The sequence below is a fragment of the Trichosurus vulpecula genome, chromosome 1 (assembly GCF_011100635.1).
Source record: "Trichosurus vulpecula isolate mTriVul1 chromosome 1, mTriVul1.pri, whole genome shotgun sequence".
NCBI lineage: Eukaryota > Metazoa > Chordata > Mammalia > Diprotodontia > Phalangeridae > Trichosurus > Trichosurus vulpecula.
Window position 1 is genome coordinate 12,415,402 of NC_050573.1, and position 23,417 is coordinate 12,438,818.

General features: G+C 38.9%; 1 protein-coding gene across 4 annotated transcripts in view; it reads right to left on the minus strand.

Annotated features, from left to right (window-relative positions):
- Positions 1-21,195: 21,195 nt before the first annotated feature.
- The window catches only part of LOC118847401 (sodium/glucose cotransporter 1-like), a 55,662-nt gene continuing 53,440 nt past the window's right edge, over positions 21,196-23,417 (minus strand). The window contains exons 15-16 of one of the 4 annotated variants that reach the window (XM_036755879.1): positions 22,318-22,323; positions 21,196-21,391 (exon numbers count right to left, since the gene is read on the minus strand). In XM_036755879.1, coding sequence (XP_036611774.1) covers positions 21,196-21,391; positions 22,318-22,323 — 202 coding nt within the window. Of the gene's footprint in view, positions 21,420-22,317; positions 22,324-23,417 lie in introns of all 4 variants that reach the window. The other 3 variants (XM_036755871.1, XM_036755861.1, XM_036755852.1) reach the window with 3 other exon arrangements.

Sequence of the window (23,417 nt, forward strand, 5' to 3'; positions counted from 1 at the left end):
CCCTCTTTCAATATATTCCTTTCTCATCCCTTAATCTGATTATTTTTAGATATCATCTCTTCATATTGAACTCATCCAGCGACCTCTGTCTATATATGTATATTCCCTTCAACTACACCAGTACTGAGAAAGGTCTTATGAATTACACACATACATTCCATGTAGGAAAGTAAACAAAACAGTTCAACTTTAGTAAGTCCCTTATGAGTTCTCTTTCTTGTTTACTTTTTCATGCTTCTCTTGATTAGTGTGTTTGAAAGTTAAATTTTCTATTCAGCTCTGGTCTTTTCACTGAGAAAGCTTGAAAGTCCTCTATTTTATTGAAAATCCATATTTTGCCTTGGAGCATTATACTCAGTTTTGCTGGGTAGGTGATTCTTGGTTTTAATCCCAGCTCCTTTGACCTCTGGAATATCATATTCCAAACCTTTCAATCCCTTAATATAGAAGCTGCTAGATCCTGTGTTATCCTGATTGTGTTTCCACAATACTCAAATTGTTTCTTTCTGGATGCTTGCATTATTTTCTCCTTGACCTGGGAACTTTGGAATTTGGCAACAATATTCCTAGGAGTTTTTTCAAGAGGTGATTGGTGGACTCTTTCAATTTCTATTTCACCCTCTGGTTCTAGAATATCAGGGCAGTTTTCCTTGATAATTTCTTAAAAGATGATGTGTAGGCTATTTTTTTGATCATGGCTTTCAGGTAGTCCAATAATTCTGACATTATCTCACTTGGATCTATTCTCCAGGTCAGTCATTTTTCCAATGAGATATTTCACATTGTCTTCCATTTTTTCATTCCTTCCCCAGAACCATGGAGCCAAGCAAAGGAAAGTCTGGCCAAATTGCATGGTAATATTGCTTGGTGCGGGTGGGGGACCTCTAAATTTTGCAAACCCATGGACACAGTGGCCAATGCTGTAGGAAAAGCACTGAGCTAGGGCTCAGGAGCCATTGGTTCCAGTCTCTCTAGTAACCTTGTGTGACCTTGGACAAGTCCCTTCCCCACTCTGAATGTAGTTTTCACTTTGCTTAATGGTGAAAGGAGACTGGAGTGGATCATGCCCCTGCCCCTTCCAACTGACATACTCTTTTCCAAGGTCCCTCCCAGCACTGACATTCTCTATTCTAAGGGCCCTCCTAGCACTGAAATTCCCTGTCCTAAGGATCCTCCAAGTTCTGAAATTCTCTCTTCTTAGATTCCTCCTGATTCTTACATTCTGTGTCATAAGTGCGGGCAGAGGATCCTCTGGGACAGAGGGCCTTTGAGCAAGCCCCAGACTCGGGGACCCCTGGCAACATTTTCTTTGCATGTAGACCTTGACCCCACCTCCCTGTGGCCTTGGTTTGGGAGGCAGCTAGGTGTCACTGGCCTTGAGGTCAAGAAGTCCTAAATCCCACTTGGCCTCAGACACTTCCTTGCCCATCAGATAGCCTGCCTCTTGTCCAGGTACCCTGAGCTCTACAAAGGGCCTCTCCATTCTTCAAGGTTCAGTTCTATTCTCACCTCCTCTAAGAAACTGCCCTGGATCCTGCTGAAAGTGATCCCCTTGAGGAGATAAGGCAGATTGTTCTGCTCAAGCTTTGGAGTCCTTTGATCTTCTAATGTGTTTTGTGTTTATTTGTGTTACCTGCCTTCTATCTTTTATTGCACTCTAAAGTCCAGGAGGCCAGAGACAGTATCTAATTCCCTTGTGTATCTGCTGAATCTGAGCCCATCAGTCAGCATGCTGTCATGAATGACAGCTAGGTGTGCACAGAGTGTTAGATCTGAATCAAGAAGACTGAAGTTCAAATTCAGCCTCACACACTCGCCAAGTGGGGGTCAGGCTGTTAAATGTTCAGGGTGAGGATTTGCATCTCAGAAATTGGCAAATGCTACATGTCAGGGTTAGATTTAATGTTTTCTGGATTGTTTAGATGTAAGAAAATGATGTAGAAAATGTTAAGAATGGAGATTAAACTTAAAAATGTGTCATGATAAAATTTTTTTCAGAGAGCCCGTTGTTAAACATTTACCAGCCTATCCCTGTCTTCATGTCACCTTAGGCATATTAACTAACATCAATTAGTCTCAGCTTTCTCATCTTTAAGAGGGGGGATAATAATGGAACTTCCCTTCCAAAGTTGTTGGGAGAATAGAATAAAATAATATTTGTAAAGTGCTTTGCAAACCTCAAAGTGCTATATAAATGCTAGCTGCCACTTCTATGACTACTACAACTATTATTACTATAACAAAGACTGCTGCTGCTGCTGGAAAATTAAGTCACAAAGTTGTCTGGAGAAGTCTGTCAGTACTGTATGTCAGTTTCATGATGTCATGTGTGCTTGGGCTCTGGACAATTGGTGATGCTCTCGTGCTTTCCCAGTCACCAATGGAGTGAAGCAAGGCTGTGGGCTTGCTTTTTAGCATGGTGGTTTCAGTAATGGTTGTCAGACCCAGTGATGAAGAATGCAGCACTAAAGTCAGCTACCACACTGCTGGTAAATTTGTCAACTTGAAAAGGCTGCAAGCCAAGACTAAAGTGGAGGGAGAGTTGGTGAATAATTTTTTTCTTTGTAGATGATTGTGCACTCACTGCATCCTCTAGGGCTGAGATGCAGCAAAGCATGGATAGATTCTCTTCTGCTCATGCTAATTTGGACCTAACAATTAGCACCAAGAAAACACAGGTTCTTTACTAACTAGCACCACACCATCCCTACGTGGAACCATCAGTTACAGCAAATGGAGAAATTTTGAGTACCTTGGCAGTATACTTTCCAAGGAAGTCCCCATAGATGTTGAGGTTGACACATGCATTGACAGAGCTGGTGGAGTTTTGGGAGGTTCCAAAGGAAAGTGTGGGATTGCCTACCACACTGACAGTCTACAGAGCTGTTGTGGTGACCTTGTTGCCATATTCCTGTTGAGGTGTCAGGCTACACTGGGAGCAATGGATTGTCCATTCTTTGGGATTTCTAATTTACATTTTTTACATTAAATCAAAATTACTCCAATATATTGTAAGGGTGGGATAAATTGTATGAATCAATCAAGCAACCGCAGCCCACTTAAAGTAAGTGATCAGATGCCCTGAGGACACTTAAACAGGTAAGAACAGATCTTGATCAATTGATCAAACATGTTAGAATAATTTGAAGAATCCTAGGAACTGGAATGATATTTCACAGAAACCATGACACACTCTAGGGGTCTACTATAAAATATCAAGCTAATTAAGAGCCAGCATTATTCCAGAGATCACAGCAATTGTGGCATTCCAGTAAAACCTCAAGGAGCAATCATCGAGGGTGTGTGAGGAAAGAAGCCTTGGCTTTCAGCCCAGCCTAGGTCTCTTTCTCCACCTTCTTTGTTTGAGCTTCAAAGGATGTTCTATCAGCTTACCAGCATCATCCCCCTTCCTCCCCAAACAACAGCCCTCGGATATGATGCATGGCGATGTGTTCACAGCTCCACAAGGAGCACAGAAAAGGAGTTACATGACTGAGGAAAATGTCTTGAACACATGAACACTTGGTGCTTTTAGCAACCAGGATCTGTGAGTTATGCTTTCTCCACATGTTCTTTCTAAGCTTGAGCCCACTTCCCCTTGGACACTGTATGTACAGATGGGAGCATTTATCACATAATTAACAATGGGAGGTATTTTGTGTTAACTGCTCCTACTGCATCACCTTAGTAAATATTCCTTTCTAAAAGCTACTTGAAACTAGTATGAATGTGACATAATCAGTGAAGACTGATTATGAAGAACAAGCCAAGATGCTGCTAGAATTAATAGATGATTGAATTCATTTGCAACTAATAATTTTGGAGAGAAGTATACCAGTGAGGAGATTATGAACCATAGTACTAGAACAAAACCTTCCCTAACCTTCCAGGTCTAGCTCTAGAATCCCGAGGAGATATAATAACCATGTTCTAAGAACTAAACTCAACAGGTGTAATGGTAATACAATTTGAAGATCTTCCCCTCCATTAATAGACCCATGTGACCTGAGTCCCATGAAAGTCTGAGTCACATGATCCTGTGGTGGAAGGAGCTTGCTGAATGAGTGGAACAGGAAGGGGTGGAGCAGGAAGCGTGGAGCAGAGCTGAGAGGAAGTTGGAGAGAGTCAGAGCCAGAAGAGAGATGGTGGGAGTTGTAGCCTGGAGACAGAGAAAGGCAGGCACAGGCAGCAGCTAGCATGAGTGAGAGAGGGAGCTTGCATTGTGGGAAGGTCCTAACAGAGGGAAGGCTTGGGGATGGCGGTGCCCCCTGCGTTACTAATTTCTTTGTTAATATGATGGATTTGGCTTTCTGGTGTTTGAATAAATGTTTTCATTCCATCTTCCATATAGAGAATCTGTTATATTTTGGAATTCAAAACTATGCTGGCATATTCATAGCCACAGTAGGCACTGTGAATATCACACTGACACTACAACAGGACAAGTAGGAGGTAGGATAAGTGTCTCAGAGCATGGATTACACTTCACACTATTTAGAGACTTTTCTGGGGCACCAGAAACTGAGAAAAAAAGTGAGATTATAAAATAGTATGGGGGCTAAGCGATTGTGATGAATTATGAATGATGGTTGGGAATCTTCATACCCTTACAATAGAGTAGATAAAATCTTGGATGAGGTACTGTGCAGGACACAGGCAAGTCCTATCTGTGTATGTACAAGATTAAAAGGGGAATTTGGACCTGAGCGTATTCTATCTCCTTCGCACATATAAAAACTGAACTGGGCCTTCCAGGAGCCAAGATGGCAGAGTAAGCAGTCAGTAAATCACTGTCCCTTGCCCAAATACACCTCTGAAAAACCTTAAAATAGTGCCCCAGAAAAAATCCTGGAGCAGTGGAACCAGCAGAAAGATGAGGTGGAGCAGTCTTTTAGTTCAGGAAACTTGGAGGATTGGCAAAAAAAAGGTCCATCTTGCTTGTGTAAAACGGCATCACATTCCAGGACAGGAAGCATGCCAGCAAGCCAGAAGCAAGCCCCACCTCAACAAACCAGTGGGAGATTCTGAGCCCCAGTGTGGTGGGGCAGGCAAATGTCAACATGAGGACCCCCACGTGCCTTAGCATAGACAGGGGAACTAGGAAACTCCAGCTCAGAGAACCACCATGTGCTTTGGTGCAGCCCTGGATGGGCAGGCATCCTCCAGCTGCTAAACTTCTACATGCTTCAGTGTAGCCCCAGGGAAATTCAGAAAAACACCACCTGGCCTCAGCATATGCCAGACACCACTACTAGCAACCCAGTTCGGCAGCAGATAAGTGCCAAACCCCTGCAGCTCCCAGCTGCCAGCACCTGAGACCCCAGTGCATGAAGCCAGTGACCAGGCCCCTGGCCCCCAACACAAGAAGCCTGGCACAGTACCCTCTGGGCTCCAGAAGGAGAGCTCAACTTTAAAAGACAGGAAATAGGCAAACAAGATCAGCAAAAAGCAAAAGTGACCATTAACCATAGAAAGTAACTGTGGTAACACAGAAGATCAAAACACAAACTTAGAAGAGGCCAATATTGTCAGTATAGCTACATCTGAAACCTCAAAGGGGAATATGAAGTGGTCCCAAGCCCAAAAACCTTCTTGGGCAAGCTCAAGAAAGATTTTAAAAGTTGAATAAGAGAGGTAGAAGAAAAATAGGAAAAGAAATGAGAGGTATTCAAGAGAGAACCAACAGCTTAGAAAAGGAAGGACAAAAAATTGATTGAAGAAAACAATTCCTTAAAAAATTCAATTGGCCAAATGGGAAAAAAATCCACTGAAGGAAACAACTCCTTAAGAAGTAGAATTGGGCAAGTGGAAGCTAGTGACTCTATGAGACATCAAGAATCAATCAAACAAAATCAAAAGAATGAAAAAATAGAAGAAAATGTTAAGCACCTCATTGGAAAAACCACTGACCTCGAAAGTAGATACAGGAGAGATAATTTAAGAATTATTGGTCTACCTGGGAGTCATGGTCAAAAAAACAGCCTGAACAGCATTTTTCAAGAAATTATCAAGAAAAACTGCACTGAAGCCCTAGAACCAGAGGGTAAAATAGTCCACTGATCACTTCGTGAAAGAGATCCCAAAATGAAAACTCCAAGGAATATTGTAGCCAAATTTCAAAATTATCAGATCAAAAAGAAAATACTGCATGCAGCTGGAAAGAAACAATTTGAATATCATGAAACCATGGTCAGGAATATGCAGGACCTAGCAGCTTCTATATTAAAGGACTGGAGGACTTGGAATACTATATTCTGGAAGGCAAAGGAGCTCAGGTTATTACCAAGAATCAACTACCCAGCAAAGCTGAGCATAATTTTCCAGGGGAGGAGATGGACATTCTATAAAATAGGGGACTTCTAAACTTTCCTGATGAAAAAACCAGAGCTGAACAAAAAAATTCAATCTTCAAATGCAGGACTCAAGAGAAGCATAGAAAGGTAGAAAGGAAATAAAAACAAGCATGTTACTCAATCAGGTTAAACTGTTTACATCCCTACATGGGAAGATGATATTTCTAACTTTTGAGAACTATATCCTCATTATGACATTTAGAAGGGGTATACTTAGACAGTGGTTGTGGATATGAGTTGAGTTTGATGTGATGATAAAAAACATTAAGGGGTGAAAAAGATTGTATTGAGAGAAGAGGGCAGGAGAAGGGAGAAGAGGGTAAATTACATCACAATAAGAGAAATAAAGGCCTATTATAGCAGAGGGAAAGAAGGGAGGGAGGTATGCATGTTTGAACCTTACTGTCATCAGATTTGGCTCAAAGAGGAAATAGCAAACACATTCAGTTGGTTATAGAAGTCTATCTTACTCTATAGGGAAGTAGGAGGAGAAAGGAGAAAGAAAAGGGAGGGGTAGAGAGAAGAGAAGGCAAAAGGGAGGGAAGAAGTAGTAGAGGGAAGTGGAAATAAAAGGGAGGGGGGTTGATGGAAGGGAGGGCAGATTGAGGGAGGCAATGATCAGAAGCAAAACACTGGTGAGGAAGGAAATGGTGAAAGGAAAGAGAAAAGTATAAATGAGGGGGGTAACAAGATGGAGAGAAAGACCCAGTTAGTAATCATAACTACGAATATGAATGGGATGAACTCTCCCATAAAATGGAAGTAGATAGCATAGTGGATTAAAAACCATAATCCTGCAATATGTTGTTTACAAGAAACACATTTGAAACAGAGAGATACACATGGAGTAAAGATAAAAAGCTGGAGCAGAATATATTATGCTTCAGATGAAGTAAAAAAAAGCAGGAGTGGCAATCCTGATCTCAGACAAAGCAAAAATAAAAATAGATCTAATTAAAAGAGATAAGGAAGGAAACAAATCTTGCTAAAAGGTGCCATACATAATGAAGTAATACCAATACTAAACATATATGCACGAAGTGGTATAGCATCCAAATTCTTCCAGCAGAAGTTAAGTGAGTATCAGGAAGAAACAGGCAGCAAAACTATACTAGTTGAGGATCTCAACCTCCCCCTCTCAGAACTAGATAAATCTAACCACAAAATCAACAAGAAAGAAGTTAAGGAGGTGAGTAGAATTTTACAAAAGTTAGATATGGTATACCATTGGAGAAAACTGAATGAGGATATAAAGGAATATACATTTTTCTCAGTGGCACATAGCACCTACACAAAAATTGACCATGTACTGGGGCATAAAAGCCTCACAATCTAATGCAGAAAGGCATAAATATTAATTGCATCCTTTTCAGGTCATGATGCAATAAAAATTGCATGTAATAAATGACCATGGAAAGATAGACTAAAAATTAATTGGAAACTAAATGATCTAATCCTAAAGAATGAGTAGGTCCAACAATAAATCATAGAAACAATCAATAGCTTCATCCTAGAGAATGATAATGATGAGACGACGTACCAAAACTTATGGGATGCAATCAAAGCAATTCTTAGGGGAAATTTTATATCTCTAAATGCTTACATGACATACTATATTAAGTATGGAAACCAAACTTGCCCTACGGGCAGTAGGAGGGGAAAGGGGAAAGAAAGGGGGGGGGGGTCAGAAGGGAGCGAACAAGTAGCAAGGTGAAAAGTGTAAGACGAGGGAGGGAAATCAATAGGGAGGGCAAACGGAGGAAGGCGGCAGTCAAAAGCAAAATTCTTTGGAGGAATGGAAGGGAGAAGGGAGAAATAAAAGCATAAATGGCGGGGGAGAAATAGGATGAAGAAAAAGATACAGATTGTAATCATAACTATGAATGTGAATGGGATGAACTCTCCCACAAAATGGAGGTGGGTAGCAGAATGGATTAAAAACCATAATCTTACAATATGTTGTTTACAAGAAACACGTTTGAAACAGGGGGATACACACAGAGTAAAAAGAAAAAGCTGGAGTAGCTTGTGCTTCAGCTAAAGTAAAAAAGCAGGGGTAGCAATCCTAATCTCTGGCAAAGCAAAAACAAAGATAGATCTAATTAAAAGACATAAGGAAGGACACTATATCCTTCTAAAAGACACCATAGACAATGAAGCAATATCATTACTTAACATATATACACCAAGTGGTATAGCATGCAAATTCTTAGAGAATTTAGGGGAGTTACAGGAAGAAAATGACAGGAAAACTATACTAGTGGGGGACCTCAACCTCCCCCTCTCTGAACTTGATAAATCTAGCCTCAAAATAAACAAGAAAGAAGTTAAGGAGGTGAATAGAATTTTAGAAAATGCAGATATGATAGACCTCTGGAGAAAACTGAATGGGGATATAAAAGAATATACCTCTTTCTCTGTGGTACATGGCACCTACCAAAAAATTGAGCATGTACTAGTGCAGAAAGGCAGAAATATTAAGTGCATCCTTTTCAGATCATGATGCAATAAAAATTACATGTAATAAATAACCATGAAAAGATAGGTTAAAGACTAATTGGAAACTAATCTAATTCTAAAGAATGAGTGGGTCAAACAACAAATCATAGAAACAATCAGTAAGTTCATTCAAGAGAATGACCATAATGAAACAACATACCAAAACTTATGGGATGCAGTGAAAGTAGTTCTTAGGGGAAGTTTTATATCTCTGAATGCTTACATGAATAAAATAAAGAAGAAGAAGAAGAAGAAGAAGAAGAAGAAGAAGAAGAAGAAGAAGAAGAAGAAGAAGAAGAAGAAGAAGAAGAAGAAGAAGAAGAAGAAGAAGAAGAAGAAGAAGATGATGATGATGATGATGATGATAATGATGATCAATGAACTGGGCATGCAACTGAAAAAGTTAGAAAAAGAACAATTGAAAATCTCTAATTAAATACAAAATTAGAAATACTGAAAACCTAAGGACAGATTGATAAAATTGAAATCCAGAAAACTATTGAACTAATAAATAAAACTAAGAGCTGGCTTTATGAAAAAACCAATAAAATTGATAAACCTTTGGTCAATTTGATTTAAAAAAAAGAAAGAAGTAAACCAAAGTTTACTTCAAGTATCAAAAATGAAAGGGGTGAATTCACCTCCAATGAAAAAAAAATTAAAACAATAATTAGAAATTATTTTGCCCGATTGTATACACATAAACTTGATAATCTTAGGGAAATGAATGAATATTTACAAAAATATAAATTGCCCAAATTAACAGAGGAGAAAGTAAAATACTTAAATAACCTCATCTCAGAAAAAGAAATTGAACAAGCCATCAATGAAATCCCTAGGAAAAATCTCCAGGGCCAGATGGATTTACAAGCAAATTCTATCAAATATTTAAAGAACAGTTAATTCCAATCCTTTATAGACTGTTTTGGAAAATAGGTGAAGAAAGAGTCCTACCAAATTCTTTTTTACTACACAAACGTGGTAATAATTCCTAAATCAGGAAGAGCCAAAACAGAGAAAGAAAATTATAGAACAATTTCCCTATTGAATATAGATGCAAAAATTTTACATAAAATATTAGCAAAAAGATTACAGCAACTTATCATAAGAATAATATACTATGACCAGGTAGAATCTATTCCAGGAATGCAAGGCTGGTTCAATATTAGGAAAACTGTCAGCATAATTGGTCATATCAACAACAAAACTAGCAGAAACTATATGATTACTTCAATAGATGCAGAAAAAGACTTTGATAAAATACAACATTCAATCCTATTAAAAACAGTAGAAAGCATAGGAATAAATGGAGTCTTCCCTGAAAATAATAATTAGCATCTACCTAAAACCATCAGCAAGCATTATATGTAATGGGGATAAGCTAGATGCATTTCCAATTAGATCAGGGGTGAAACAAGGCTGTCCATTATCACCCGTATTGTTCAATTTGGTACTAGAAATGTTAGCTGTAGCAATAAGAGAAGAAAGAGAAATTGAAGGAATTAAAGTAGACATTGAAGAAACTAAGTTATCACTTTTAGCAGAGAATACCAGAGAACCAAGTAAAAAACTAGTTGAAATAATAAATAACTTTAGCAAAGTTGAAAGATATAAAATAAACCCACATAAATCCTCAGCATTCCTGTATATTACTAACAAAGCCCAACAGTAAGAGATAGAAAGAGAAATTCCACTTAAAGTTACTGTAAACACTATAAAATATTTGGGAGTCTACCTGCTAAGACAAACCCAGGAACTATATGAACACAATTATAAAAACACTTCTCACACAAATGACGTCAGATCTAAATAAATGGAAGAACATCCGTTGCTCATGGTTAGGCTGAGCTAATATAATAAAAATGACAATTTTACCTAAATTAATTTACTTATTCAGTGCCATACCAATCAAACCACCAAAAAAAATTATTTTACAGAGCCAAATAAAATAATGACAAAATTCATCTGGAAGAACAAAAGATCCAGAATATCAAGGGAATTAATGAAAAGAAATGCTAGGGAAGGAGCCCTAGCCATACCAAATATTAAACTGTATCATAAAGTTGCAATCATCAAAACTATTTGGTACTGGCTAAGAAATAGAGTGATGGATCAGTGGAATAGGTTAGGTACACAAGATGCAGTAGTCAACGACTATAGCAATCTACCCTTTGATAAACCCAGAGTCCAGCTTCTGGGATAAGAACTCACTATATGACAAAAACTGCTGGGAAAACTGGAAAACAGTATGGCAGAAATTGGGCATAAACCAGTATCTTACTACATATACCAAAATAAAGTAAAAATGAGTTCAAGACTTAGATTTAAAGGCTGATACTATAAGCAGTTTGGGAGAGAAGGTAATAGTTTACCTGTCAGACTAATGGAGAAGGGAAGAATTTATGATTAAAAAAGAAATAGAGAGAATTCTGAAATGTCAAATGGATAATTTTGATTACATTAAATTGAAAAGCTTTTATACAAACAAAGCCAATGCAACCAAGATTAGGAGGGAAGTAGAAAACTGGGAGCAAACTTTTACAACCAGTATCTCTGACAAAGGCCTCATATCTAAAATATACAGGGAACTGAGCCAAATTAATAAGAACACAAGTCATTCCCCAATTGATAAATGGTCAAAGGAAATAGGCAGACAGCTTTCAGAGGAAGAAACTAAAGATATTTATTGTCATATGAAAAAATGCTCTAAATCACTATTGATTAGAGAAATGCAAATCAAAACAACTCTCAGGTGCCACATCTCCCCTGTCAGATTGGCTAACTTGTCAAAACAGGAAAATGATAAGTGCCGGAGAAGACTGCATTGTTGGTGGAGTTGTGAACTGATCCAACCATTCTGGAGAGCAATTCAGAACTATGCCCAAAGGGCTATAAAAATGTACAAACCCTTTGCCCCAGCAATACCATTTCTGTGGCTGTATCACAAAGAGATCATACAAGAGGGAAAAGGACCCACATACACAAAAATATTTATAGCAGCCCTTTTTGTGGTATCAAAGAATTGGAAATCAAGGGGATGCCCATCAATTGGGGAATGGCTAAACAAATTGTGGTATATGAATGTAATGGAATACTATTGTGCTATAAAAAGTGAGGAGGAGATGGACTTCATAAGAACCTGGAGAGTCTTATATGATCTTACGATGAGTGAAGGGAGCAGAACCAAGAGAACATTGTGCACAACCACAAACACATTGCTTCTGTGATGACTAACTTTGATAGACTTGGCTCTTCTCAACAATGCAAGGTTCTAAGACAGCTCCAAAAGACTAATGATGGAAAAAGCTATTCACATCCAGAGAAAGAATTACAGAGTCTGAATGCATATTGAAGTAAACTATTTGCTCTCTCTATTTTATGTTATGTTTGGTTTTGTTTCATCTTTCTCATAGTTCATTTCATTGGTCATAATTCTTTACAATTTGATTGTTGGGAAAATAAGTTCAATGTGGAGGTATGTAGAATCTATATCAGATTACATGCCACCTTGGAGGGGGAGGGAGGGGGAGAAGGAGGGGGAGAAAATTTGGAACTCAAAAACTTGTGGAACTGAGTGTTGCAAACTTTAAAAAAATAATTAATTTTTTTTTTAAAAAACCTATATAGTGAATAGTATGCATTGTGTTGAAAAAAAAAAAAAGAACTGGGCTTTCAGCCGAAACTCTCTTATCCAGCAAAGTTAAGCATAATCTTGAATGGGAAAAATGGAGATTTAATGAATTGTCAGACTTTCAGGACTTTGTTTTAAAAAAACTGAACTTAATAGAAGATTTGATATACAAGAGTTAAGAGAAATATAAGGTACATACCAAAGACTAAGTACAAGGGACTCAATAAAGATAGGCTGTTTACCTTTCAAGTATGTAAAATGTATGTCTAAGATTGCTATTGGTAATTGGGTACTTTGTAAGAAAGATTGGGATAGTCCTGAGTATGACATGACTTTAAAAAGCAAAATCAATTAAGAACAGTTAAAAAGAGTAAATGGATGAATATTTACAAAAATATAAATTGCCCAGATTAACAGAAGAGGAAACAAAATACTTAAATAACCCCATTCCAGAAAAAGAAATTGAACAAGCAATCAATAAACTCCCTAAGAAAAAATCTCCAGGGCCAGATGGATTTATAAGTGAATTCTTCAAAACATTTAAAGAATATTTAATTCCAAAACTATATAAACTATTTGTAAAAATAGATGAAGGAGTCCTACCAAATTCTTTTTATGATACAAATATGGTGCTGATACCTAAACCAGGAAGATCCAAAACAGAAAAAGAAACTTATAAACCAATTTCTCTAATAAATATTGATGCAAATTTTTAAAATAAAATATTAGCAAAGATGTTAGAGCAACTTATCATGAGGATAATACACTACGACCAACTGGAATTGATACTAGAAATGCAGGGCTGGAAAACTATCAGTATAATTGACCATATCAATAACAAAATTAACAGAAATCATATGATTATCACAATAGATGCAGAAAAATCTTTTGACAAAATGCAGCACCCATTCCTATTAAAATGCTAGGGAGCATAGGAATAAATGGAGTCTTCCTTAAAATGATAAGTAGCATCTACTAAAACCATCAGCAAGCATCATACATACGGGCATAAGCTAGAAGCATTCCCAATAAGATCAGGGGTGAAACAAGAAGGTCCATTATCACCATTGTTATTCAATATTGTACTAGAAATGTTAGCTTTAGCAATAAGAGAAGAAAAAGATATCGAAGGAATTAAAGTAGACATTGAAGAAAAAAACCTATCATTCTTTGGAGCTGATATGTTGGTATACTTAGAGAATCCTAGAGAAATAACTTAAAAACTACTTGAAATAATTAACAACTTCAGCAAATTTGCAGGATATAAAATACACCCACATAAATCATCAGGGTTGCTATATGTAACTAACAAAGCCCAGCAGCAAGAGATAGAAATATCAGTTCCATTTAAAAGAATTGTAGATAATATAAAATATTTGGGAGTTTACTTGCCAAGACAAACCCAGGAACTATATGAATACAATTACAAAACACTTTTCAGACAAATAAAGTCAGATCTAAATAATTGAAAAAATATCAGTTGCTCATGGGTAGGCTGAGCTAAAATAATAAAAATGAAAATTCTACCTAAGTTAATTTACTTATTCAGTACCATCCCAATCAAACTACCAAAACATTATTCTATAGAGCTAGAAAAAATAATAACAAAATTCATGTGAAAGAACAAAAGGTCAAGAATATCAAGGTAATTAATGAAAAGAAATTCAAGGGAAGGTGGCCTAGCTGTATCAGATCTAAAACTGTGTCATAAAGCAGCAATCATCAAAAGTATCTGGTACGGGCTAAGAAACAGAGGGGTGGATCAGTGGAATAGGTTAGATACACAAGATGCAATACTCAATGACCATAGTAATCTATAGTCTGATAAACCCAAACACTCCAGCTTTTGGGATAAGAACTCACTATTTGACAAAAACTGCTGGGAAAACTGGAAAATAATATGGCAGGAACTGGGCATAGGACAACATCTTACATATTATATAAAGATAAGGTCAAAATGGGTACATGATTTAGACATAAAGAGTGATACCATAAGCAAAATAGGAGAGCAAGGAAGAGTTTACCCATCAGTTCTATGTAGAAGGGAAGAATTTATGATCAAACAAGAGACAGAGAACATCATGAAATGCAAAATGAATAATTTTGATTACATTAAATTAAAAAAAGGTTTGCACAAACAAAGCCTATGCAACCAAAATTAGAAGGAAGCAGAAAGCTGGGAAATAATTTTTACACCCAGAGTCTCTGATAAAGGTCTCATTTCTAAAATACATAGATAACTGAAAATACAAGTCATTCCCCAATTGATAAATGGTCAAAGGATATGAACGGGCAGTTTTCAGATGAAAAAATTAAAGCTATCCATAGTCATATGAAAAAATTCTCTAGATCACTACTGATTAGAGAAATGCAAATTAAAACAACTCTAAGGTATCATGTCACATGTATCAAATTGACTAATATGAAAAAAAAGGAAAATGATAAATGTTGTAGCAAGTTGGAATGATGCCCAAAGGGATATAAAAATTTGCAAACCGGGGCGGAGCCAAGATGGCAGCTGGAAAGCAGGGACTAGTGTGAGCTCCCTGCTGAGTCCCTCCAAAAACCTATAAAAAATGGCTCCGAACCAATTCTATAACTGCAGAACCCACAAAATAGCAGAGGAAAGCAGGGCTCCAGCCCAGGACAGCCTGGATGGTCTCTGGGTGAGGTCTATCCCGCACGGAGCTGGGAGCAGAGTGGAGCAGAGTGGAGCACAGCCCAGCATGGGCGGCACGGACCAACCAGACCAGGAGCCAGGCAGAGCATGCCCTAGCGGCCTGAATCAGTAAGCTGCAGCAGTTACCAGACTTCTCAACCCACAAACACCAAAGACAACAGAGAAGGTTAGTGGAAAAAGCTGCTGGGGACAGAGTGAAAAAAGGAGTTCGTGGTTCGGCCACTGCCCCCAGGGCAGCAGAGGTGGGACAGCTACAGAACTACAGCTGCAGTTGCTTCTGGCCCCAGGCCCACCTGGTGGGAGGAATTGAGTGGTGGATCAGAGCAGGAGTGAAGAGCCTGCTGAAGATCTCTAAGTCCAGTCTGGGTTGGGGGTTCTTGGGGAAGGAGGAGGGCTGGTGTGGCAGAGCTGGCACATCCCCCCCAAGCTTGGAACATAGTTCTCTTAACTCTACAAGCAGTCATTCCCCACTGAAAAACTCAAGGGTCAAAGTAGTTGGCTGGGAATATGGCCAGGCAGCGAAAACGCACCCAGATTCAGTCTCAGACTTTGGATTCTTTCTTTGGTGACAAAGAAGACCAAAACATACAGCCAGAAGAAGTCAACAAAGTCAAAGAGCTTACAGCAAAAGCCTCCAAGAAAAACATGAACTGGTCTCAGGCCATGGAAGAGCCCAGAAAGGATTTGGAAAAGCAAGTTAGAGAAGTAGAGGAAAAATTGGGAAGAGAAATGAGAAGGATGTGAGAAAACCATGAAAAACAAGTCAATGACTTGCTAAAGGAGACCCCAAAAAATACTGAAAAATATACTGAAGAAAACAACACCTTAAAAAATAGACTAACTCAAATGGCAAAAGAGCTCCAAAAAGCCAATGAGGAGAAGAATGCCTTGAAAAGCAGAATTAGCCAAATGGAAAAGGAGGTCCAAAAGACCACTGAAGAAAATACTACCTTAAAAATTAGATTGGAGCAAGTGGAAGCTAGTGACTTGATGAGAAATCAAGATATTATAAAACAGAACCAAAGGAATGAAAAAATGGAAGACAATGTGAAATATCTCATTGGAAAAACCACTGACCTAGAAAATAGATCCAGGAGAGATAATTTAAAAATTATTGGACTACCTGAAAGGTATGATCAAAAAAAGAGCCTAGATATCATCTTTCAAGAAATTATCAAGGAGAATTGCCCTGATATTCTAGAGCCACAGGGCAAAATAGAAATTGAAAGAATCCATCAATTGCCTCCTCAAATAGATCCCAAAAAGTAATCTCCTAGGAATATTGTTGCCAAATTCCAGAGCTCCCAGATTAAGGAGAAAATACTGCAAGCAGCCAGAAAGAAACAATTTGAGTATTGTGGAAACACAATCATAATAACCCAAGATCTGGAAGCTTCTACATTAAGAGATTGAAGGGCTTGGAATATGATATTCCGGAGGTCAATGGAGCTAGGATTAAAATCAAGAATCACCTATCCAGCAAAACTGAGTATCATGCTCCAAGGCAAAATATGGATTTTCAATAAAACAGAGGACTTTCAAGCTTTCTCAGTGAAAAGACCAGAGCTGAACAGAAAATTTGACTTTCAAACACAGGAATCAAGAGAAGCATGAAAAGGTAATCAAGAAAAAGAACAAGAAAAAGAAATTGCAAGGGACTTACTAAAGTTGAACTGTTTTGTTTACATTCCTACATGGAAAGATGATGTGTATGATTCATGAGACCTCAGTATTAGGGTAGCTGATGGGAATATGCATATATATGTGTATGTATGTATATATGAATGTGTATATATATATTGAGAGGGGGAGAGAGAGAGAGAGAGAGAGAGAGAGAGAGAGAGAGAGAGAGAGAGAGAGAGAGCGGGCACAGGGTGAGTTGAAGATGAAGGGAAGATATCTAAAAGAAATAAAATCAAATTAAGGGATGAGAGAGGAATATATTGAGAGAGGGAGATAGGGAAAGATAGAATGGGGTATATTATCTCGCATAAAAGTGGCAAGAAAAAGCAGTTCTGTAGGAAGAGAAGAGAAGGCAGGTGAGGGGGGAATGAGTGAATCTTGCTCTCATCAGATTTGACCTGAGGAGAGAATACCATGCATACTCAATTGGGTATCTTACCCCACAGGAAAGAAGAAGGAAGAAGATAAAAAAGGGGGGATGATAGAAGGGAGGGCAGATGGGGGTGAAGGTAATCAAAAACAAACACTTTCGAAAGGGGACAGGGTCAAGGGAGAAAATTCAATAAAGGGGGATAGGTTAGGAAGGAGCAAAATATAGTTAGTCTTTCACAACATGAGTATTGTGGAAGGGTTATACATAATGATACGCATGTGGCCTATGTTGAATTGCTTGACTTCTTAGGGAGGGTGGGTGGGAAGGGAAGAGTGGAGAGAATTTGGAACTCAAAGTTTTAAAAACAGATGTCCAAAAACAAAAAAAAAGTGTTTTTGCATGCAACTAGAAAATAAGATACACAGGCAATGGGGAGTAGAAATTTATCTTGCCCTACAAGAAAGGAAGGGAAAAGGGGATAGGAGGGGAGTGGGGTGACAGAAGGGAGGGCTGACTGGGGAACAGGGCAACCAGAATATATGCCATCTTGAAGTGGGGGGAGGGTAGAAATGGGGAGAAAATTTGTAATTCAAAGTCTTGTGAAAATCAATGCTGAAAACTAAATATATTAAATTAAAAAAATAACAAGAAAAAAATATTTGCAAACCCTTTGATCCAGCAATGCCACTACTAGGTCTGTATCCTGAAGAGATCATGAAAAAGGGAAAAGGACGCACATGTACAAAATATTTATAGCAGCTCTTTTGTGGTAGCAAAAAAATTGGAAATTGAGGGGAAGTCCATCAATTGGGGAATTGTCGAACAAGTTGTGGTATATGTAATGGAATACTATTGTTCTATAAGAAATGATAAGAAGGCAGGTTTCAGAAAAACTTGGAAAGACTTATATGAACTGAGGCTGAGTGAAGTAAGCAGAAGCAAGAGAACATTTTACACAGTAACAGCCATGCTGTGAGATGACCAACTCTGATAGACTCAGCTCTTCTCAGCAATATAATGATCTAGGATAATTCCAAGGGACTCGTGATGGAAAATGTTGTCCACATCCAAAGAAGGAACTATGGAGTCTGAAGGCAGATCGAAGCATATTATTTTCTCTTTTCTGTTTTTTCTTTCTTGTGGTTTTAAATTTTTCTTCTAATTCTTCTTTCAAAACATAATTAATGTGGAAATATGTTTAATATGACGGTACATTATAGCCTATCTCAGATTGCACGTCGTCTGGGGGAGGAGGTAAGAGAAGAGAAAAAAAATCTGAACTCAAAATCTTGTAAAAGTTAATGTTGAAAACTATCATTGCATGAAACTGGGAAAAGAATAAAATACCATAAGTGGAAAAAATAAAAAATAAAAACTGAACTGAAGGGAATTGAAGCAACCCAAGCTCTGAGCGCCATCTGGTGGCATACCTAGATGTTGCACCCTGAATTGCTTTTCCAGTTCTGCCCCCTTAGGAAAGAGGCAGAGGAAGTCATGGTTGCAAACACATCTCCACAACCACCACCACCACCACCACCACCACCACCACCACCTTATGTGTGAGCTCACCTCTCCTGCTAAAGTAAAGCAAGTACTGTTGCGTAAAGGAACACCCCTCGCATACATATGCCGGCAAAAACTGAATGCTAGATGGAAGAATATTCACAAAATAACTTATGGAATTGGTTGTAAAATACTGATTACACTATCGTATTAGAATTCTGAATTGATCCAATAAGTCTTTTTCTGGTCCCATTTGCCAAATACAGACATACCTCATTATATGGAAATTCATATTTTAAAATTTGCAGGGAAAGATACAAAATATTTAGAATTTCAATAAATGTTTACGAATCAGATGAATGGTATTCTACCTTCTGCTAGTGGGTTCCAAGAACCAATAAACATCAAGCATTTATTAAGCACCTATGGTATGCGGTCACTGTGAAAAATGTTCTGAAAGGAACATTCCACCAATGTAGCCACCGCTACCCAACTGTGCAAACTCCCTAGTTCCTCATTCTTCAAGGTGAGCCAGCCTAGGTCTATAAGAAAGTGGGAAATAGGAGGTTGTTGTTTCTACATAAAAGCCAAGTTGTTAAACAGGATGCAGGTGCTTATGAGGCAGCTGGATAGTATAAAGAAAATGAGGATAAGGAGACAGGGTAATGGGAGATGTAAATGGGAGCAGAGAATCACATAGGGAGTTTAGGCACTCTGGATAGGCTGTAAAACCTGCAGTACCCAGTCAATGGGGAAGCAGGGGAGGGAAATACGAATCGGAATAGGTAATAAAAAGCATTGTATTTGTCTCAATGGGTTGCCCTACTTGTTAGGTACCTGCTCGAGCAAGAACATTAAATAAAAGTCCTTCCTAACTCATCAGCAGCTTTGTGGAGTTCTTGGTAAGATGCTTGTTTTTTACAAGAAAAGCTGAGTTAAAAGCCATCACTGAATATTCCTCCTTTAAGGAGCTGATTATCTGAGGAAGATACCCTCTGATCCCTGAAATTCTGTTTTTCTCTTCTTCTCATCCTAAAGCCTGGGATAAGCTGTGACTTTGGATGAACACTAAGGGGAGCCAGAAAGCTTCTTTTTCTTCATGTTGTGGGAAAGAGCTATCAAATGAATCTTTTCTTGAGGTTAACAAAATGACGATACACACCTGGTGCCTGGGGAGCTCCTGCAGGTGAAATTGACCTGCACTCACACATACTATTTGTGACCTTGTTTCCATCCTACAGAGGAACATAAGGGGTATTGTTACCCCAGTTTTAGAGAGGAGAAAACTGACATTCATTGAGGTTAAGTGGTTTGCTTATGTTCACACAGCTACTAAGTGTCAGGCGAATTCAAACAGTTCTCCTGATTCTCATTCCAAAACTTAACACACATACTCTTCTCTCAAAAGAGATTCCTGTGACTAAAGTCTCCAGTTCTGTTACACATTTTACTGATGCACTCAGTGAACCTGGCTCAAAAATGGTCAAAAAAATTTTATTTGATGGACAACAGATATACAATCCTTCCAGAACATGTGGCGAGTGGATTCACGACAAGTAAAGGAAACAGTAAGAAACATAGCCTGGCAGTGCCAGATGTGGGATTTATGTCCTGCTGTTTCCATTGTACCAGATTGCCTCTTGTGTTAGAAATGGAAGGAACCTTCAGAGACCATCCAGTCAAAGAATCATAGAATTTGAGAGCTGGAAGAGGCCTCAGTGGCCACCTAGTCCAACCCACATGAGAAAGGGAATACCATAATAATATGACTAACAAGTGGTTGTCTCCCTCTTGCTTGAATATGGCCAAGAAAGAGCAACTTGCCAATTGCAAAGGTAGCCCATTCCCCTTGGGGACAGCTCTAATTGTTAGGGCTGTCCTTGGAAAGACACTAGTCCAATGCCTTCATTTTACAGATGGTGAAATTGAGGCTCAGAGAAGAAAAGGAACTTGCTCAGGGTAACCCAGAAAGTCAGTGCAGAACCAGGACTCCAGCTTATGCCTCAGGATTCTGAGGCTCAGGATCACCAGCTATCTCAACTCTTCTGGCAGTTATCACACATGATTTCTCTGATTCCTAGGGCCAAAATGCAGCCAATCTCATGGAAGCCAAAGTCCCCAAGCCTGCACATCCTCAGGGACCTTTTCTGTTTATCTTCATCTTGGCATCACCTAGCACAATGGTAAAAGCGTAATCCCTAAGGAAATTAAGTGACCTTTTCTCCTTGTTTTAGGGGGTCTTAGTATATACACCTTTATTAGCTTTGTTTCAAACATAATTTAACAATGAGAATTTTTTTTCATTTGTATAGGCTCTAATTATACATATGTACACTCATATTCTTAGTTCTAATTTACAATTCTATTCCTCTCTCCCCCTCCCCCATCACAGTGCAGCATGGAATCCGGTGGTGGAGAAAAGATGAGAGGCTGGCCTTCAGGAACCTGGTTTGCAGAAGCGAGCCAACTGAATCTAAGCAAAGTAAGCATGGCAGAAGACAGCCACAGCCAGGAGGATGATGCCATTAATGTTGACAATATCTCTCCACAAGGGATCTTCTGATGTGTCTGTCAGCTTCATCTTGAGGGCAGCCTCCTCCTCCTTGGTCAGCTTGGGCCCCTGCTGCTGGTCCAGTCCACAGAACATGTCATAGGTCTTCCTGAGGCAGCTCTTATTCTCCTGAGGGACTTCTGCATGAAAGAAGCACAACAGAATTATGGGACTTAAGAGGTGAGGAAACCTGAAAACAGCAAAGAGAGAGAGAGAGTCTCCTATTAAGACGGCAACTTCCCCTCTGGTTGCTAGCTGTCCCAAGGATGACTTTCTTCTGTACTTGTTTACAGAAATGTAAATGATTTAAAATGTTTTCAAGAATGTGTCAAACTTGCCAGCCATAAGGAGGCCAGAAAAGAGGAGTGGAAGGATCCTGAGTCTTTAGTCCAGGACCCTTGGGCTCCAGTGTGGGTTACTGATGGGTTAATGATACTTACACTTGTTGTAATGAGATAATAATAATAATGAGGAACAACATTTCTTCCCAGATTTAGAGCTTTCAAAGCACTTTTACATATTTTCCACTCTAGGCTAACAGTAACCTCATGAAGTAGAGACTATCATTCCCATTTTGGCAGTGAGGAAACTGAGGCTCAACTTGCCCATAGCAACACAGCTGATAAAAGGGAGAGGCAGGATTTGAAACCAGTTCTCTTGACTCCAGTTCACCACACTCGCACATCACACTTATAGTCATAAAGAACTTTGTAAATGTTACAGGGCTTTTTCTCTTTGTTTCCAGATGCATGATTTCATTCATGTAGTGAACCCCCAGTGAGTTAATGCCCTCTACCAATGAATATTAGCAACCTGTCCTGCAGTTTAGGATCTTATAAAAGTGCCCAGGGCCCTGAGATGCTAAGTGCCTTGCCAAGGGTCACACCACCAGCACAAGGCAGAGGCAAAGCTTGAATGCAGTGTTGTCCTGATATCAGGTTTGGCTCTTTAAGCCCTAATTCTCCAATAGAAGTTAGTGCTGATGACTTCTTTATTCTTCCACTAATGTCTTACTCCTGCAGTACACTGGGACCTGGAGGTGACCCTGGGCTCTCAAAGGCAAAAAGTTCCTTCCAAACTAGAGATGAGGATGGCGAGGTTTGGAGAGATTTCCCAAAACTAGACAAAGTCCCCCTTCAACATTAAAACCTGTGAGCCTAGGATTTCTTCAATTACCTTGTGAAATGTTGACAAAAATGGCTCTAAATCCTGGAGAACGCTTGAAGGAAGCTGTCCGTGGTTCTGAAACCAGACCACTGATCTCCCAGAGCAGTTTATACAGGGGCCTCAGGGTGATGAATTTATAACAAGGGGAAAGTTGGGGTTTTCTTAAAAATCCTTTCCAAAATACATCTATAAGCTCACTTGTGATACTAATCACTCCTCTCTGGCTCCTTAAATTAGACTGTATTTATATTGTTAGCTGTATAACCCTGAGTAAGGCACTTAACCTCTCTCAACCTCAGTTTCCTTGTATAAAAAGTAAGGATAATAGCACACCTATCTCACAGGATGTTGTGAGGATCAAATGGCCTATGGAAAGTGTTAAAGCACTATACAAATGCTAGTTATATTTCTTATTATTCCCCTCCCCCATACAATGCAAGCTCCTTGACAGCATGAACTGTTTTCTTTTTTGCTTTTGTAAAATTTCAGGTGTCTGATACATGTTATGTGCTTAATAAATTCCTTTTGAAGGAATGGATGCATGCATACATGGATGGATTCTCTGCAAATGCCCAGACTGACAGGCTCTCAGAGTCATCTGACTGTAATTCATACAGGTGTTCCTGACAAATGCACTAGGATACAAAGGGTTGGTCTATAGGCACAGTAACAGGGATAATTTGCTGTTCAACTTTGGGTCTGGTCTTCCAATGATATCTCATTGAGAAAATAAGGTATTGATCTTGCCACCTCAGGAATCAGATTCTCTCCTTTTGGCCTCCTTGTCCACTCTCTGCTTCTACAGAGAGGATGCTGGCAGAGTCAGGCCCACAGGAGTGAGTCAGTCCTGATGTAGGAATCAGGAGACCAGGATTCTAGTCTCTAATATTTCACTAATAAACTAGGCAAAATTCTCTCCCTCTCTGGGCCTCCTTTTTCTCATCTAGAAAATGAGCAATATACTCATTGGCCTGCCT